At 40.7% G+C, this 19,491-nt stretch overlaps 1 protein-coding gene across 2 annotated transcripts in view; it reads right to left on the reverse strand.

The window, feature by feature from the left end:
• Positions 1-2,817: 2,817 nt before the first annotated feature.
• The window catches only part of NCOA6 (nuclear receptor coactivator 6), a 52,396-nt gene continuing 35,722 nt past the window's right edge, over positions 2,818-19,491 (reverse strand). For both annotated transcript variants that reach the window (XM_065892475.1, XM_065892474.1), the window contains 4 exons: positions 18,548-18,616; positions 15,634-15,670; positions 11,130-11,278; positions 2,818-2,861 (listed from right to left, as the gene is read on the reverse strand). In XM_065892475.1, the coding sequence (XP_065748547.1) occupies positions 2,818-2,861; positions 11,130-11,278; positions 15,634-15,670; positions 18,548-18,616 (299 nt within the window). The remainder of the gene's footprint in view (positions 2,862-11,129; positions 11,279-15,633; positions 15,671-18,547; positions 18,617-19,491) is intronic.

The raw sequence follows: 19,491 nt of genomic DNA on the forward strand, positions 1-19,491 counted from the left end.
CTTTGCTGCCAGCTGGAGCCTAGGCTCAGTTCTGGGCAGTGCTCACGATCCTTCTGTGGGGGAAAAGTGAGTTATAGGGCATTTGGCTCAAATTTCAAAAGGCCCCTACCTTACCCGTATTTCTGGAGGCTCCTGTAGTTCTAGAACCCTCCAACATCATCACCTGGCTGGTTGCAAGGCTCATGTTTTTGTACTTTCCTATAGATTCTGTAGCATTTGAGTGTGACAACTTTTTAATTGTGTATAGATTTCTAAGAGCCAACACTAGTTTGGTCTCCTGCTAGTCTGACTCCTGAAGCAGCAGAACTCGTCATACTGTATTGACTGTGTATGTGCCTTTCACCTTGAGCATGCTTCAGGATTTTTTTTTAAACCACAGAACTTGAATACATGAGGGAACCAGAATTCACAAAGTCCTATGCAGCCTTAGACAGGAGGAGGTTAGAGAGTCTGTCTTTACTGATGTTTCAGAGACCCTGTAGAAGTTTGTTCCAGACTGCATTACTTAATGTCAAGACTACCAGCGCTTTGCCAAAACTGAGTATGTGAGAGGGACCCCTATTTCTAGAGTGAGTCCCGATTACATCAAAGGACAACTTCCAGTGATTCTCCAATACATCTCTCTTCAAACTGGGTGTCATTTCTAGCCTTTGCAGTCTGGCCCCATCAGGGTCCCATCTGTGTATGAATGCAGTTTGCTGCTGTTTTGGAGTATGCTTGCTCCCCGGCCCCCACCTGGAACCTTGAGTTTGCTCTGACCCATAATGTTAGGTGCGTTGAGGACCCCACCAGAGCTCTTGGATGACTCCTCAGATCCATGTGGCTTTATGTGAGGGGACTGAAGGCAGACATAACATGGCCCCTTATATCTTCCCTCTTGCCCTGCTGCCTAGTTCCAAATGGAACCAATAAGATGAGTGCGTCCCTCTTGGGTATTTTGTGTTGAGACTGGCTGAACAGAGGAGACTCTGGTTGACCATGTTATGACATGTTGACAGACTCAAGGACACAGCCGCCTCAGCCTTGTCACGTGGCATGCCTGTGTATGTGTGTAACAGGATTCTGATTGTTAGACTGTAATGTTATTCCTCTATGGGAGAAAAAGTTAATATAAAGAAAAACAAATAAAAATCTATTTAAAGCACATTATGCTTTCTTCCTGAGTACAGCTAAAGTAGGAGAAGCACTTTGCAATCTCAAACACAGTATTGGCTTAGGGTGTTGTTAGGCTGGCTTTGGTTCTGGTTGTGCATGTGTCATACAGGGAAGGAAGAGGGTAGATAAGCTTGCTGGTAACAGAGCCAGACAATGGGGGGTGACTCAGAAATAACTACTTTTAGAGAATCCTTATAATGCAAGACACATTTAAAAAAGGAAATTAAGAGCATGAGAATCACCAATTCATCCTTTTGGTCTCAGGCACTGGGTTATGGAGCCCCTGAAGGGGAAGGGATGGAGTATATGTCTAGCTGTAGGAGACACGGCAGAAGGCTGGGGCCCAGACCAAGATAAAGACAGGACCCCAAGCACTGAAGTCCCCTGAATGTTGGGGGTAGGGTAGGGGCAGAAGCAGCTGGTTTGGAGACCACAAATTTTTTTTTTTTTTTGAGACCACAATTTTTAAGGTAAGAACAGAACTAGGAAAGGGAAAAACCTAGGCACACTGATGAGTCACCCCAGGTCTGATGCAGATGAGAAACAGGGCAGCCATAGAGTGGAACACAGTGGATATCTCTGAAGTACATAATGCAAAATGACAACTTTTATTTGGGAGCTGCTCCATTTAACCACGGACATGGACTGAAGTTAGAAACCTGACCTAAACTGGGCTAGATTCTTGATGCTGTTACAAAAAATCCTCCTGGTCAGTCTGGGCTTATCTCTTGAATGGAGGAGGTGTAAACATAGTTGTTTTGGAGCAATCCATCATGTGCATGGAGAAGCAGATGAATGAGGTAGAGAAGAGTGCCATCTGGTTTGCTGATGGCTTCCTGTCTCCAGAAAATCCTGGGTGACCTTTGATCCTAAGTTGATTCTGTCATTTTGCAACCAAAAGAAATCTGATCAATATCAAAGTGCCTGGTATAGTGCTGAAAAGAGCTAGTTTCCTCAAAGCCAAGAGAATGAGTTGAGTGAATAAGTATGTACATTTTCCACAACTTGCCAGGTGGGCAACTCAAGTGTAATGAGGACATGATGGGATTCTAATTCACAAAGAAGGCTGTTCCTATTCATTTATAGTCCAAAGAAAGAGCTTGCTTACCCAATAATCCCTTACCAATAACATACGTTTATGTTCTAGGACAAAGACATTTATTTAACACATTCAGTATTTCACATTGTACAAACCCTTAGATTCTCTTTATTCACTGGTCCATTTCTACAACAAATACATCCAAAACACTATATAATAAAATTATTTACAACATTTCCAAATGAGAAGATTCCTTTTGCCCCACTACTGCTATTCACACACAGTACTTCCACAGCACAATACATCATTAGAAGATCTAAAAATGCTCACCCTGTACTCTAGGCTGCTTAGGAAATGTGAAAACTATTAACATAATCACATTAGCTCCTCTCAATACATGGCAACATTTTAGAAACCTTGAACTTCATCTTGCAACACCAAAAGGGTTCAACAACTCTGCTTTCCCCATTGCACTTTATGAAACAGGTTGCAGGGACCAGGAAAAGGACCACATTATTAAAATAACTAACTGTACAGAAATGGATTTTAAAAAGTCACAGCTCAAAATCGCTTTTTGTAAAATTCACACACATTTACAAATATCAAGTCGTCATTCAGCTTGTTTACTTGGATTTTCTTCGTTTGGATTGCACCGCACTGGTTATGTCTGTGGGGAGAAAGGAAGGACATATTCAGCTGAGGCATTTCTTTATAGCAGTGCCTTTTAGACAGTTCACAGGAACCAGGGCTGACCTAAGTGGAGCCCTACTGGACTCTGAATCAGTCTAAGGTCCTCAAAAGGGGAACTCAGTGTGAAGAGGGTCTCAGACTTCTCGGCCCTGTAAACTAGGGCCTGGCGATTGGGGAAATGTTATACAGGTAGTGGAAGGTGAAGCAAACATACATGAAAAAGGTGCCAGGATGGGGAGAGCTGCTTTAGCTGGGCAATTAACCCCACAATCTCCATCACCTGTTTCCATCACCCAATGAAATGATGGATAGACTGACAGTGCTTTTGGTGAGAAATCAATAAGTGATGTTACAAGCAAGCAAGTGAATTGTGCCACAAAAAAAAAAACAGCCTCTGGAGCCAAGCCATTGTTTTGCAGTGAGGAACTCTTTTTGCCATGCCATAGTCAAAGTCTCTAAATAACATGACTATGACCGTTGGTCAGCAAGTATCTACCATGGCCTAGCCAGGTATTATCAAGGCTGTGGATATACCTGTGTATGTATGGAAGGCATGGAAGCAATTTAGAGCAAGCCACAGCCTGCTCTGAGCCCAGGTGAGCCTGAAGGCTTCATGGAAGAGGTGGGAACTGAGTGGTTTATATCAGTGACAGGGTAACAGTGACATAAAAGGGAAGGAGTATGTTTTAATTCTTTTAATTCCTCTTGTATTATTCATGCCTTAAACTCAAAATATAAACTCTCTCAAAAACTTTTTCAACACAGAAGTCTTCTACAGCAAAGTACAATGAATAGCCTGAAGCTCTCCAACTGTAAACATTTCTTTAAAATCTCATACTGATCTTAAAAATCCACCCTCATTCTTCATGCTGCTCCATAATAGATATTTTGGATTTAAAACGAAAAAAAAGTTTTAGAATTACTTCCCATCAAGGACAAAAAAAAGTTTTCTATTTAACACATTAATGTGTAAGATGAATCCAACTTATCCATTTCTAGAAACTAGGCTGAACTCTCTGATGCTGCATGTTAGGTTCAGTATTCTAAGTAATTTTTCTTCTCTCTTTTGTATTGTATCGTATTTTAAGAACCCAGACTCAAAATGTAGAGCAAAAAGCAAAAATTTTATCACTCTGTTAGCTAAGTAACTGCTAAGAAGTGAAACCTAGATGACTTTCCAAGAGGTGGCCTGTACAGTGTTTTTAGGCTTCTGTAGGTGGAAATTTCAATATATACCTCTTACTGGGAGATTATGATGCTTGTGCCAGGTGGTAGAATCAGTTTCTCTGATTTACTCATTAGTCTTTTGCTAATCAGAGGACAGTAAATCTGACAGGATGTTGACAATGGTGTTATTTTAATTCCATGTAAATAAACGGAGTCTCACATAGCGCACAACTCCCCATAATCAACCCTTTATGTCCAACTCTCAAGCTTCATTTTCACTGTAGCACATTTGTCATTTGCAGTAAAAACATACAGGGTTTTGTCTTGACTGAGTGTTCATCCTTAGAAAAATGTCTGTTAATTAGGTCAACTTTGGGAGCTTCTCCTTTGTTGTGATATGAACGATCAAGTGGTGTGTCTGAGAAACACATGTGTGGCTGGGAAAAGTGGTTAGGAGTGGGGGAATAAACAACCTCAGGCTCCCCCCTCCATTCCTTCCTTGCTTGTTCCCATCTGTCACTGCTCTAAAGCACCCAATCATCTGGCAGGCTGCCTCTGCTTCTGAGGATGAATCAATGAGTAAGGCCATGAGTAAACAAGTGATCTGTGCTAGAAACTGGGAAAAAAAAAAAAAAGCCTTTTAGATACTATGGTGAGCGGTGGCAGTGGTGGTGTAGCGTGGAGCTTTACCTTCTAAGGATTTTTATAAATTGACCTTGACCTTGCTCACTTCATTACGCTTTTTACTGTTCTCCTTCTAGCCAAGATTTCTACTTAATTGTAAAAAAATTCTGGAAATTTCCTTTCAAAATCTGTATGGCTGGTTTCTAAATGATGCTACAAGAGTGCAGTTTCAGGTAGTTACTGTTTAGGGATTTCTCCCATAAGATGTATCTAATTATGCTTATTCTATAACACTTACGTTTTAAGTATATCTGTATACTCTGTGTTTTTTTTTAGGTTGTTGCTTCTCAAGTCACTAGCTGTGGATAGGACAGAGCTATCACCCCACTTTGCTGTCAGAGGCATCTTAGGGCACCCCAGGGACACCCACAGCTGCTGCTGATTACAGGTTGCTCTGAACCTCCCTCTTATTAGCATATTTTCCCAGGTTTCAAACTTGTACATTGAACTTCATGTTTTTAACTACTGATCCTTTCTCCCAGTTGAAAATATAACATAAAACTACTATAAAAAAAACTACTATAAACAGAAGACTAAAGAATATCAAGGGAAACTAGAAAAATCATTTCTGTGTTAACAGGGAACTCGTCATATCAGGAAGCAGTACTCATTTGCTTATTTATAAACAACATATCTGATCAAGTGCAATTTTAAAAAGAAGTTCACTGATTTGTGGGAGCCAATTTTCGTGTCTGTAATTAAAAGTGGCAGGGCAGTGGGGGTCAGTGGGGAGAACCAAACCAACCAAAAACAAAACAACAGATTAGAGAGTGACCTATCAACCAAGTGGGGCTCCCTGGACTTGCCCAGAAATCATCCATCCCACCTGCTCCAATCTGGTAGTCTAGTAGGCCTTGGCTAGCATGATATAAGCAAACTCCGTTCTCAGAGCAGGAGAATGATTAATGTTACTGGTTCTCAACAATACAAAAAGTACCAATACTTCTCATTTTAAACTGCTCATATTATTTCTCAGCTTTCTCATGAAAAACGCAGACTGTTTCTGATTTTGTTTGTGCATACATGACCAAAATCTTATGAGTACGAAAAGGCAAAACCCTCTTTTCCCTTCAAAACTTTAAGTACTGATGCTGCAGGAAGATGTTTCAGGTACCCAACACTATATATGTCTACAAGTTCGAGACACATACATTTATTTATCTATTTATTCATTTATTTATTGGCTGCACTGGGTCTTCGTTGCTGCAAGCGGGTTTTCTCTAGTTGTGGTGAGCGGGGGCTACTCTTTGTTGCAGTGCATGGGTTTCTCATTGCGGTGGCTTCTCTTGTTGTAGAGCACGGGCTCTAGGCACACAGGTTTCAGTAGTTGCGGCGCGTGGGCTCAGTAGTTGCGACACGCAGGCTCAGCAGTTGCGGCGCATGGACTCTAGGGCACGTGGGCTTCAGTAGTTGTGGCTCGCAGGCTCTAGAGCACAGGCTCAGTAGTTGTGGTGCATGGGCTTAGTTGCTCTGTAGTATGTGGGATCTTCCCGGACCAGGGATCAAACCCATGTGCCCTGCATTGGCAGACAGATTCTTAACCACTGCACCACCAGGGAAGTCCTGAGACACATATGTTTTAGAAGCCAGCTTGATATTTTATGACACTCCCTGGGTATGGGTTCAAATACAATCACAGGAAATTATTTTATGACTTTGGTTCATTTTTGGATACAACATAGAAGGCCAAATAATATGCACATTAATTCTTTAATTTGGATCCAAGAGCTCTAACACTTAAAAATCAAGAGCTACAGCATTCATTTCTGATTTTAAAAGTAACTTACCCTAGAACAGTTAAAGACTGATAGACTGAGGGCTTGAGGCTGATGTGGAGATCTAGATATGACTGTGATTTCTGGGGTCTGGCCAGAACCCTGACATCCTCTAGGAGACACTTACCCAGAATCCCTCCATGTAATATCACAAAGCCTGAGAGTCATTATGGCCTCTTCTAAGCCAGCTGCTAAGTCTCAAAGCATGGATGGGGCAGGCATTCCAACATGACTACCATCACCTTGGGACAATGTCCAGTTTAAGTGTACGGCCTATACACCCCACCCCCCTTCTGAAACAGGTTCCAGCTTTCCATCTTTTCTTGGCTGGCAGTTATCTACAGAGTGGCTCTAATTTGGGCATCTCTTAACTGTCCCAGCTGCTAGATTAATTCTTTCTGGTGCACTGTAAATGACACCTTTAGTATCCTGAGGCTCTGGGCTCAAGTCAGATTCCCCAAAAGCTGGTGTATGACATCTCTAAAGGTCAGCACTTTTCCCCCTGCTTTAAAGATAATTACATACCATATTCTAAAGCCTAGAAGACCCTGATCCTTTAGGAAAAAGAATACATAGAATTGAGGGGAAGTAGGTTTTCTCATAGAACTCCAGGAATCTTCTATTTTATGCTTCCTTCCAAACAGGTTTTTGTTTAGGAGATGATTCCCAGGGAGGGAGAAGAAAGTTGTTGGTTCCACTTCTACATCCAAAGTGGGGATACCTAAAGAGGACCCTGGCTGTGGTGTACATGGTATGTCTGGAGAGGAAAGAAGGCCCTTCCCATCTTCTCCCCTCTCTGGCAGGCTGAGGTAAGGTGACTTCTACATCTCTTCTTTACCTGTGCGTGATCTGCAGACCTGTAGCCTCCTCCCAGGAGCTCTTGTGAGGCATTATGAAATTCCTACCCAGAAATGTGACCTATCAACAACAGCTGAGTTCTCAGGTCAGTGTCTGGTGTTGGTGCACCACACCCTGCCCTGGTCTTCAGGCTGGTATCCTAATGGTACATGACTGTTTCGTAGCAGCCCTGCTGATATCAGGCACTTGGTCAGGATGCCAGCTCTTGCCTAACCTAAGCTACTCAAGCTTAGCGCATTTCCTGAAAGAATGATACCCTCCCCCTCAGATCTGGGCCTTTGCACATGCTATACCTTTTGCCTGGATAATGCTTCCTCATTCTTCAGGTCTCAGCTTAAACATCATTTTCTCCAGAAAGCCTTCACTGACTTGACAGGGGAACAAAGCGTCCCGGCTTTTGGGTTGGCCAAAAAGTTCCTTCGGTCTTTAAGTAAAAATAAAAGACACATTTTTCATTTTCACAAAGAACTTTATTGAACAACATATTCACCGTTTTGTTCCACTAACTTCTGCCATTTTTCAGGCAACTTCATAATTCCATCTTCTCAAAACTTTTTATCTTTTTGAGCAAAGAACTGTTGTTCTAGGTGCCTTTTACAGTATTCCAGGGAATTGAAATTTTTTTACATTAAGAGAATTTTTTTTTTTTGCGGTACGCGGGCCTCTCACTGTTGTGGGCTCTCCCATTGCGGAGCACAGGCTCCGGACGCGCAGGCTCAGCGGCCATGGCTCATGGGCCCAGCCGCTCTGCGGCATGTGGGATCTTCCCGGACCGGGGCATGAACCCGTGTCCCCTGCATCGGCAGGCGGACTCTCAACCGCTGTGCCACCAGGGAAGCCCGACTATGCGTTTTCTGTTGACTAATTCCGGATGCTTTTCATTAAGTGCTGCTTTCAGTTGGTCTAACTGGGAGCAGTACTTGTTGGAATTAATCGTTTGGTTTTCCGGAAGGAGCTCTTAATAGAGGACTCCTTTCCAACCCCACCATACACAACATCACCTTCTTTGGATGAAGACCGGCCTCTGGTGTGGTCGGTGGTGGTTCATTTCGCTTGCCCCACAGTCTCTTCCATTCCACATTATTGAACAGTATCCACTTTTCATTGTCCATCACAATTTGTTTTGAAAAACAAATCAGTAGATCAGTAGAGAATTGCATGTGGAAATATGGTCAAGAAGGGTTTTTTTTGGTCAACTTAATGTGGAACACAAAAATCAGAATGATGAACATAACCAACTTGCTGCAAATGATTTTCAACACGTGATTTGGATATTTTGAGTATGTTGGCTATCTCCTGCGAAGTATAACGTTGATTGTTCTCAATTAACGTCTCAATTTGATTGCTATCAACTTCAACTGCTCTACCTGACCATGGAGCATTGTCCATCGAGAAATCTTCAGCATGAAACTTTGCAAACCACTTTTGACACGTTTGATCAGTCACAGTACCTTCTCCATACACTGCATGAATCTTTTTTTTGCGTTTCAGTTGTTTTTACCTTTCTTGAAATAATAAAGCATAATATAACGAAAATGTTGCTTTTTTTCTTCCATCTTCAATATTAAAATGGCTACACAAAAATTCACCAATTTTGGTAAGTTTTTTTTTTTTTTTTTTTTTCTTTTGCGGTACGCGGGCCTCTCACTGTTGTGGCCTCTCCCATTGCAGAGCACAGGCTCTGGATGCGCAGGCTCAGCGGCCATGGCTCATGGGCCCAGCCGCTCCGCGGCATGTGGGATCTTCCCAGACTGGGGCACAAACCCGTGTCCCCTGCATCCACAGGTGGACTCTCCACCACTGCGCCACCAGGGAAGCCCTTGGTAAGTTTTTTTTTTAAATGCACGCTGATATGACAGCTGTCAAAATAAAATCTAACAAAATTGTTTCGAATGACGTTAAAGACAACTAAATGCTACTAGAGCCATCTTACGGACATAACTGAACAAACTTTTTGGCCAACCCAATATATGCCCCTATAGTACCATATAACTTTGCTATCATAAATGCATATAATATTAAAGTCTTTCTGGCTAGCATATAATCGATGTGAGGAAGACAGAGACTCCATATGTTTTTTCACTATTATATACCTAGAGCCTAGCATGTAGTAAGTACTTAAATAAATAGTTGATAGATAGTTATTAATTTAATAAATACTGATTGTACTCCTTTTGTATTAGGCGTCACAGTAGGCACCAGGGATACAGTGGTGAGCAAAACCAGACATCTCCTGCCCTAACAGAGTATGTATATTAATTACCTACCACATAAATAGACCTAAATTTACAACTGTGGTGTTATGAAGGAGAAGAACATGGTGCTATGATTCCTCATAGCAGTGACAACTGAGCTAAGATAAGTAGGAAGAGTGGGAAGTTAATGAGGAGAAGAGAGGGAAGATAGATGAATACTCCCTACAGTAGGTGTCACATATACCCAGGCTTGTGATGAGAGGATGGTATGTGATGAGAGGATGTTGCTAAGGGAAGTCAAATGAGGCTGGAAGAAGTTGACAGGGGCCAAACCAGATAGGACCTTGTGGTCTATGTTGACGCTTTTAGACTTTAATCCTAATTATAATGGTAAACCATTGAAGGGTTTTAAGCCAAGGTAGCAATGAAGATGGGGAAACATGGATGAATTTGAATCATCTGAGATAAAACCAGCAGCTTTTTGTGATGGATGTGAAGGTGAAGGAGAGAGGTGTCAAGGAGGACATGCCTAATGGACAGATAGATGGTAGTACGGGAACAACGGCAAAGGACCTGACATCAGGGGTGAAAAATCAAAGGTCTGTTTTTAGACATGTTGAGTTTGCAGTCCTGTTAAGGATGAACGTGGAGTTGTCTAAGATCTCTCTATATATACTATATATCTAATACATAGTGTTAGATCTATAGGTCTGCACTAGAAAACAAGTTTATGAGTCATCTGTGAAAGGTTATAACTAAAGAAGGGAGGCATGAATGAGATTAGTTAGGGAAAAAATAGAAGTTGAAGAGAAAAGGTGACTCAGGATTAAAGTCTGAGTAGACCAATATCTAATGTAACGTGTACAGAGTCTGAGAAGGAACAGCCAGAGAAGTAGACAGAAAACTATTGAGAGTTCTGGGTCAGAGAAGCCAAGGGCAGAGTTCATCCAAAAAAGAGACAGCAGTCAATAGAGAAGAGAAAACTGGTTGTGTAAGATTCTCTGTAAGGTCAGAGAAGATGGGATCAAAGGCACAAGTGAAGGAATTGGCCTTGGACTTAAGGAGCGACAGTTGCTCTATTATAGTATGAGCAAAAGAGGACACTGGTAGATTTATGTCCTGGTAGTGAGAGTTGAGGGAGTTCTGTTTTCTCTTTGAAGAGGTGAGAGTCTCTGCTGAAAAAGAGGACATAAAATAGGAGCCAGAGGTTTAAAAAGAGTAGAGAGTAGGAAAAAGAGTTGACCACAAAAACACAGAAAGATGGTGGGGCCATACTGAGGACCTGTCTGAAGTGGTGATCATGAATCAATCTGCCCTGTTATGATCTTGCTGCTGTTGTACACAAGTACACACACACACACACACACACACACACACACACACGGAGAAAACACATAGTTAAATGAACTAACAAATAAAGGAAGGACCAAACAAGCAGTAGACGTAAAAGTAACTTGAAAATTTGAGGAAAAGAAGCAAAGACGAAGGGCAAAGTCCTCTGCTGCTGTGATAAGAACCCTATTCTTCTATTTGACTCAGAAATAGCCTCTGCAGCCCACAGCTAACCTTTAGTAGAGCTGGAGGCTGAAGCAGGCCGAGAGGATCGCTTACGATGTCCATTTTCCACACTTTCAGAAGCCACAGCTGGCTCTTCAGTTCGGGAGTTTCTTCGGCTTGGAGTTTTGGACTTCTCAGGTATCTCTTTGGGCTCACTGCTGACAGAGAGAAGCACAAAGTCCAAGGAGGTGAGGGAATCAAGTCACACAAAAAATAAAGATAACAGTTTCATTCACAAGGCAGGAGATTAAGAACTACATAATCATTCTGGAGAGACAATGTTCCACTCTGGGACAATAAGCACAATTATGCTCTAATATTACTGACAATTTAAAAGTGAGTCCAGCTTGTTACATTAGTAAAAATAAAATATTTAAGTATAATGCTGGTGAGATTGTGGTAAAACACATTAAGAACTTGGAACAAAAATCATCAAACTTCCTCACCCATTTTCCTAAGATAAGAATATTTCCCTTCAAAAATTAATAGTACCTAAAAATCTAGGAAATTAACAACATACACTGGCATTTACTATGCGCCTAGTAGAGTTAGATAATGGCATATTACAAGTCACATTATAGAATATACACGAGAATATACTCACAATACACTGCTGGGTATACTACTGATTGCTCCTACCTCAATCCCCTTTTTTTAGTATGTGAAGATTAAAAAATGGTAATCTCCAGTATTATTGAGGGTACAGGGACAAAAACTCCTAATGGAGTATAAATTGTGCAACCCAATGATTCTCAGTAGGGGGCAATTTTGCCTCCTAGGAACATTCAGCAATGTCTGGAGACATTTTTGATTGTCATGACTGGGAGGATATGCTACTGGCACCTTTTGGGTAGAGGCCAGGGATGACACTAAACATCCTATAATGCATAAAACGGCTCCCTGCCCCACACCCCACACAGAATTATCTCATCCAAACAGTCAATAACGCTGAGGCTGAGACACCCTGGTGTAATCCTCTGGCTCAGCAATTCCATTTTTAGGTGCCTAAGGAAACAAATCTTTTTACAGAGCTAATTACACACAAGGATGCCAAAGCATTTTATTTATATTAATGAAGACAGAAGTGCTAAATGCTTAACAGTGATAGTACATTAGTTAACTAAACCACAGCACATCCAAATGGAGTCATGAAAAAAATCATGCTGCAGAAGGTTATTTAATGATAAAAACTGTTCATAATATATTATTGTGGGGGAAAAAAACAGCTACCAACATTATGAATAGTATACTCTCATTTTCATTATAATACATATTGAGTATATATGTAACCACATATGAATGAATGGGTGTGAGATATATATATGTGTATATATATGTGTATATAATACTATATATCTAACACACAGTGTTAGATCTATAGATAAACACTAGAGTATATATATATAAAACACTGGAGTGTTTTAACTCTATTTCTATCTGTATATACTCTGTGAAGAGAACTAGAAGAACAACTAAAATATACACAGTGAATACTGCTGAGGTGTAGGAATATTGGCTAACTGGTGATTTTCTTCTTTGTAATTCTCTGATCTGAATTTCAAGTTACCCGCAGTAAACTTTTACTACTTTCATGGTTCAAAAAACTCAAGTTAAAATCATTAAAAAAAAAAGAGTTGATTAAATTTACTTGTAAGACATGGAATGGAAACAAAAGTAATGCAACAAAAACAAAACAAAAAACTGGTCACAGGGATGCCCCTTCTGGGAAGTCTTCCATGACCTTACTCCCCAAGTGGAGCTGTCTCTTTTGTCTTTTGGGTTCACAGTCTGTGTCTGGCATTCTAGAGCACCCATCAGGCTGTACAGCATGTTTTTAGTGTCTTGTGTCTTCCGATACATTGTAAGCTTCTTAACCATGGCCTGATTGTCAAATATCCCTACCCCTCCATCGTTTACTCCTGACAGAGGACCCTTTGTTAGTGGCACTATGCCTGGGAATTTGGCCACACTGTTCATTACCCTAGCTTTACATCTAACAACTGTCCCACACAAGCCAAGGCATGTCAAGGAGAGGTGAGACTGGAGCTGGGGTAGAACTGCAAGTCAGGGGGATTTACACATCTTTTTAGGTGGTAAGGATGGCTTTCTGGCTAGGAGCCCAGAAAATGGTCAAAGCCTCTGAGGAATAAGATTCCTAATGGAGGTTCCTCTTTCTCCTGGCAAAACAAAAGCCTCAGCAATACTGTCCTGGTGTTTATATGGTCAATGATCAGGTAACTTAGGGAACAAACACCAACAAGGTATTTTTGGTCTGATTATCTCTTCTTTCTCTAGCCACATAGTTGGTGTATACTTTGAGATATGCAAATGAATTCAAACGTAAGCCCAATCCAAATAAAACTAGACAGGTAGTAGGAATAGCAATGAATTTGGAGTCAGAAGAACAAGGATCAAGTCTTACCTATGCATTTATTGGCCACGATATTTAACTTTCTCTCTGTTTCAGATTCTTGATCTATAAATCCCCATCTTGTCTGCTGTAATACATTAAGTGTGAGAGCTCTGGAGGCAGAAGGCCTGGGTGTGAATCTCAGCTTCACCATTTACTGAATCTGTGGCTTTGGGCAATTTAGTTAACCTCTCTGAGCTTTAGGTTCCTCATCTGTAAGACAGAATTTCCTTTCCTAATAGATACCGTGAAAATTAAATGAGATAATACATCTAGGGAGCTTTTAGCCCAATATATGGCATAGAACAGCATTCAAATAAATGTTGGCTATTATAACCACCTCACAGGGTTGATATGATAATTAAATGAGAAAATGACTGTGAAGCGGTTCTACAACCTAAGTTGATGTACAAGTATGATAAATTCTTTAAAATGTTATCTAGTACAGTCCTACATTAAAAAAGGAATGACTTTTGTAATACGATAATACTTCTCTCCATGGGGCTAATGAGGTTGAAGCCACAGTTGTATTTCATTTTGTTAGGTTATGTGGGGTAGCACAGTATAAAAGAAAAAGCATGGGTTCTGCGCTCAGACCCCATCTGCCATTCTTTCTCTTGAGGATCAAACAGCTATACTTAGAAGGTGTTGCAAGGACTATTATTAATGACAATGATGGCAACAGCTCCTATATATATATATATATATATATATATATATATATATATATATATATATATATATAATTTTTTAACATCTTTATTGGAGTATAATTGCTTTACAATGGTGTGTTAGTTTCTGCTTTATAACAAAGTGAATCAGTTATGCATACACATGTTCCCATATCTCTCCCCTCTTGCATCTCCCTCCCTCCCACCCTCCCTATCCCACCCCTCTAGGTGGTCACAAAGCACCGAGCTGATCTCCCTGTGCTATGCAGCTGCTTCCCACTAGCTATCTATCTTACGTTTGGTAATGTATATATGTCCATGCCACTCTCTCACTTTGTCCCAGCTTCCCCTTCCCCTTCCCCATGTCCTCAAGTCCATTCTCTAGCAGGTCTGTGTCTTTATTCCCATCTTACCCCTAGGTTCTTCATGACCGTTTTTTTTTTTTCTTAGATTCCATATATATGTGTTAGCATACGGTTATTTGTTTTTCTCTTTCTGACTTACTTCACTCTGTGTGACAGACTCTAGGTCCATCCACCTCACTACAAACAACTCAATTTCATTTCTTTTTATGGCTGAGTAATATTCCATTGTATATATGTGCCACATCTTCTTTATCCATTCATCCAATGATGGACTCTTAGGTTGCTTCCATCTCCTGGCTATTATAAATAGAGCTGCAATGAATATTTTGGTACATGACTCTTTTTGAATTATGGTTTTCTCAGGGTATATGCCCAGTAGTGGGACTGACAAAGGATTAATCTCCAAAATTTACAAGCAGCTCATGCAGCTCAATAACAAAAAAACAAACAACCCAATCCAAAAATGGGCAGAAGACCTAAATAGACATTTCTCCAAAGAAGATATACAGATTGCCAACAAACACATGAAAGAATGCTCAACATCATTAATCATTAGAGAAATGCAAATCAAAACTACAATGAGGTATCATCTCACAATGGTCAGAATGGCCATCATCAAAAAATCTAGAGACAATAAATGCTGGAGAGGGTGTGGAGAAAAGGGAACATTCTTGCACTGCTGGTGGGAATGTAAATTGATACAGCCACTATGGAGAACAGTATGGAGGTTCTTTAAAAAACTACAAATAGAACTACCATACGACCCAACAGCTCCTGTATATTGAATGCTTACTATTTACTCACTATGCTGAGTGCTGAAAATGTTATGTCATCCAATTTTCAAAACAACCACAAAAGGCAGGAACTTAGCCAAGTTTTGTTAAAAGAAATGTTACCTCTGAGGGGATGGTACTCATGACAGCTCCCTACTTCAGCAGGAAAAAAACTGGTACAAAGAGTGAAGGAAAACGACAAGGTGAGGAAAGGTTTAAAGGCTGAGAAAGATGATACCTTTCAAAGAGGCTTACGCCATATTCATGCTAAGTCTGCAGAAGTGATCATCTTACCTTTGTCCAGAGACTACGGCAGCATTTGCCTCGAGTTCTGTTAAAAATACAAAGGACAGAAATGAGATGTAGGAGCTTCTGGTGTATATGTCCACAGGGAGAAGCTAGGTGTCTATGAGAATTCTGAATGCCTTGTTTAGGCTAACGGGTCTCCATGCGCAGCAGGATCCTCACCCTAACGTAGTAAACAGACAGAGTTGGCATGGACACAACTCAGTTGTCTGGAGCATAAGATACTTATTCAGTCTATTTTTATTTCTACTCCATACTGTGAAGTAATCCTGTTTGGATCAACGTAACTAAATTACATTGCCTGGCTCATATTTCATCCAGCTATAACTATTTTAGTAAAATAATCCTCTTCCTCTCATGTAGAAGAGACTGTTTTCATTCTTAGAATATCTCTTCCCTCTTGACATATTTTTTTTAAACAGTAATCTTCCAGTATGTCTTAAATATCTATTAAGGATGCATTCTCCTCCAAAGGAATTCCTGAGTTTTAGAGAGCAGACTGCTTTACTCTGAGACATCACCTATACACCCCATTATGTTCCTCTCTTCCTCAACCTCTCAGCAATGCCCTCTAAAAAAGGAAAATCTCTGTCATTTGTCTAGCAGGGTTTTGCTTAAATGAGCATCCTATGCGTTTACCAGGCACTTCTTTATTAGCACCAGCAGGAAAACATCTTCTTCCATTATATGCCTTTAGGTAGTTCCATCTTTTCCAAAAGATCATCCCTGATGCATCAGATAGCAGTCATCTCTCCTGCCTCTGGTCTCCCACAGTGCTTTCCCTGTCCCCCGTTTCAGGGAATTCAACACCTGAAACACAGTGTACATGTCTAACCTACCCTACTTATTACACAGTAACCTCCTTGAAGGCAGTGGAGTCAGAGTGACTGGGTTATTTTGACCTCACTGCTTATTAGCCATGTGACCTTGGGCAAACAGCTTGACCTCTCTGTGCTCAATGTCTCATCTGAAAAATGGCGACAACCACTTTACCCACCTCAAAGTTAAAAAGATTAAATAACACATATAAAAAACTTAGTACAGCAGCACTTAGTAATAACTCAGTATTAGCTATTATTGGTATTGCTATGATGCTCATGTTGATGCAGCCTTCACGTAGAGGCTGTCCTACTCTGCCTTCAATGAAAGATGCTGGCAGAGGAGAATCCATGCTTCTCATTTGTTATTTAGCTCCCCATATCTAACTCATAAAACCTGGAACCCCCTCCACAAGAAATAGATACCAACTCACTGAGTCTCTGCTGCCTTGTTGGCTCTACTGGAGCAAAGAAACTCAGGAAATGTGTGCTCAAAAATAAAAATGGCTCAAGTCAAAAGAGGTTTACTACAAAAAATTTTGGTTAGTTTGTTCTTTTGAAACAAAACTCAATGCTTTTGACAATTTTAACACTATCACAGCTAATTCATATAAGTGGAGATCAAAGGGGTTTTGGTGAAGGCAATTATTGGCGTAGGCAGTATTTTAAGGAGATTCATTTGAGCCAAACTTTTAAAAGGAAAAGATTCTTCAGCAAATTACTCTGAGAAGGAGGACATATGATATGGTAAAGTCCATCTTCTGGAGAAAAGAGTTGGGCAGGAGATGGAATTCCCTTCTCCTTTCTAGTTGCTCCTTTTCTCATCAAAAATGAGTTTTACTATCTAATTCCTTCTCTGAAGAATTTGTTCCATTTCTACTCTTCTCAGGTATCATGTGGGTAGTTGGTAGCAAACGAATCTGGGTGGCTAAAATGTTTTTTGCTTATCCATTTTTTCAGAGGCCTGGTTTTACCCAAAGAATGTACAATAGAAAGTCCTATCCATCATATAGGACATGGCACCCTGAAGCAGGTTTTAAAATAATCACAACTTTTACCTTACTTTTTAAAAAAATATTTTAAATTTTATTTATTTTTAATTTTTTCTGGCCACCCTGTGCAGCTTGTGGGATTTTAGTTCCCCGACCAGGGACTGAACCTGGGCCCTCGGCAGTGAGAGCACAGAGTCCTGACCACTGGACTGCCAGGGAATTCCCAACTTCTACCTTACTTTTACTGACTTAGATTCAAAATTAAACTTTTTTTTTTTTTTAATTTTGTCAAGTGTGTGAACTGTATTGTCAGCGAGACTCTAACCTCCTTGTGGAAAGCAGTCACACTTCTTTTTTTGTGGGGGGGTATCCCCCAATAACCTACAATGACAAAGAGCCAGGTAAGACTAAACTGTAACAAATCTATAATCTTTATCTGCTTTGGCAGTCTAATCTTGACGGCTGTTACTGCCATCAAGATCCTCATGCATTCAGAGCTGAGCCAGCATTTCACAGTACTTATTTGTCAGATTACCATGGGCTCCACCTTCCAGAAACATCATCCCTAGTGCTATTTACAATATCTTGGTCATGGGAAGAAACTTAACGCCATCTAGACATGACTGAAATGACTCTGACTCCCTGAGGAATGGCTACCTCACTGCCGCGGAGGTTTTCGGAACAAGCCTCCACTCCTGTCATGATAATGCAATTACTGTCTTAATGCAGTAATGCCTCCCACCCCAGTGAGTTACTGTATGCCAATCAGTCAGCTGCCAGCTATGGGTGCCAGGGTCATGGAACAGGGCAAACTCTGCAATGGAAACCACCCACGGCTTGGTGGCAGACAATGGGCACTGAGATGTCCTTCTTGAGTTCCCTGGCTGACACGAGGAATGCGTCAGAGAGCAAGCTGGTCATGGGGAAAAATAACTTCAAATAGTACTGCATAAGCTCTGCCACTCAACCGAAGTCTGCTCTGAAGCAAATAGATAAGATAGTTTCAGCCACTTCCTGGCACATTGAGGACAGCAGTGGTTCCTTCACATGTAACCTATTCTACTCAAGAAATTTTTCCAAGGTGGGCCTTACCTGGTCTGGGAACAGACCCCTGCAGTGCTGTGGCTGGAGTTTCCTTTGGGACTAAACTCTGTGAAGGGGCTAAGAAAAAAAAAAAAAAAAAAAGAAAAGAAACAGGGCTTTAACATTCTTTTCTAAACAAAGCAGAAAGCATTGACTGAATCAAGGGCTAAGTAACTGCTAAAATACACATATTCTTAGAAAGCAGTACTTGAAGTTAACTTTGAAAGTACAGTACATTCCAAAACTTGCTTAAAAAATTAACTAACCCTCAGTAACAAAGACTAATGCCAGGGGGGGTCTGTTTTTCCTTTTTGTATGTGCCAAGATCAAGGAAGGATATGGCCATGAGGACAACAGCACCCATAATTTTTGCTTCTTGGGGTCAAGTTCTGCCCAGTACTCTAAAAAACCCCAAAGCATACTTTAGTAGGCAACCCAAACCACTTTCAGAAGGACAATTATACCATTCAACCTTAGCATTTAAAAAACTGTCTCAACCCTCTAAAGACTACATTCCTTGAGACCTGAAATGAATCATATATTGTGTACTTTTCTATAGCACCTGACAAGTGTGATGGGCATAAAGCAGGTATTCAATTCATATTTAATGAATCAAATCAATTTGATATGTTATCTACTTATTTTATCTATCAATTACCAAGAACTTACTAAGGGCAAGGCTCTGTGCCAGGCACCCTTAGAGACCAAATTCCATTCTTCTTGCCCATCAGGACTCAGTCTAGTATTAAAGATATGCACAAGTGGTACTCTGGAGTCAACTGTGATGTTATATGAAGCAGATTCATAACGTATAAAGTACTATGGGAGTCCAAAGCAAGGGAGATCAATTCTATATTAAGAAATCTGAAGGTACACTAAAGGGAGAAACATCAGAATTAGGCTTTGAAGGACAGAGAGAACTCAGGCGATTGAAGAGGAATGGAATAGAATAC

This window comes from Phocoena phocoena, chromosome 15, assembly GCF_963924675.1.
Source record: "Phocoena phocoena chromosome 15, mPhoPho1.1, whole genome shotgun sequence".
In the NCBI taxonomy this organism is placed as follows: Eukaryota; Metazoa; Chordata; class Mammalia; order Artiodactyla; family Phocoenidae; genus Phocoena; species Phocoena phocoena.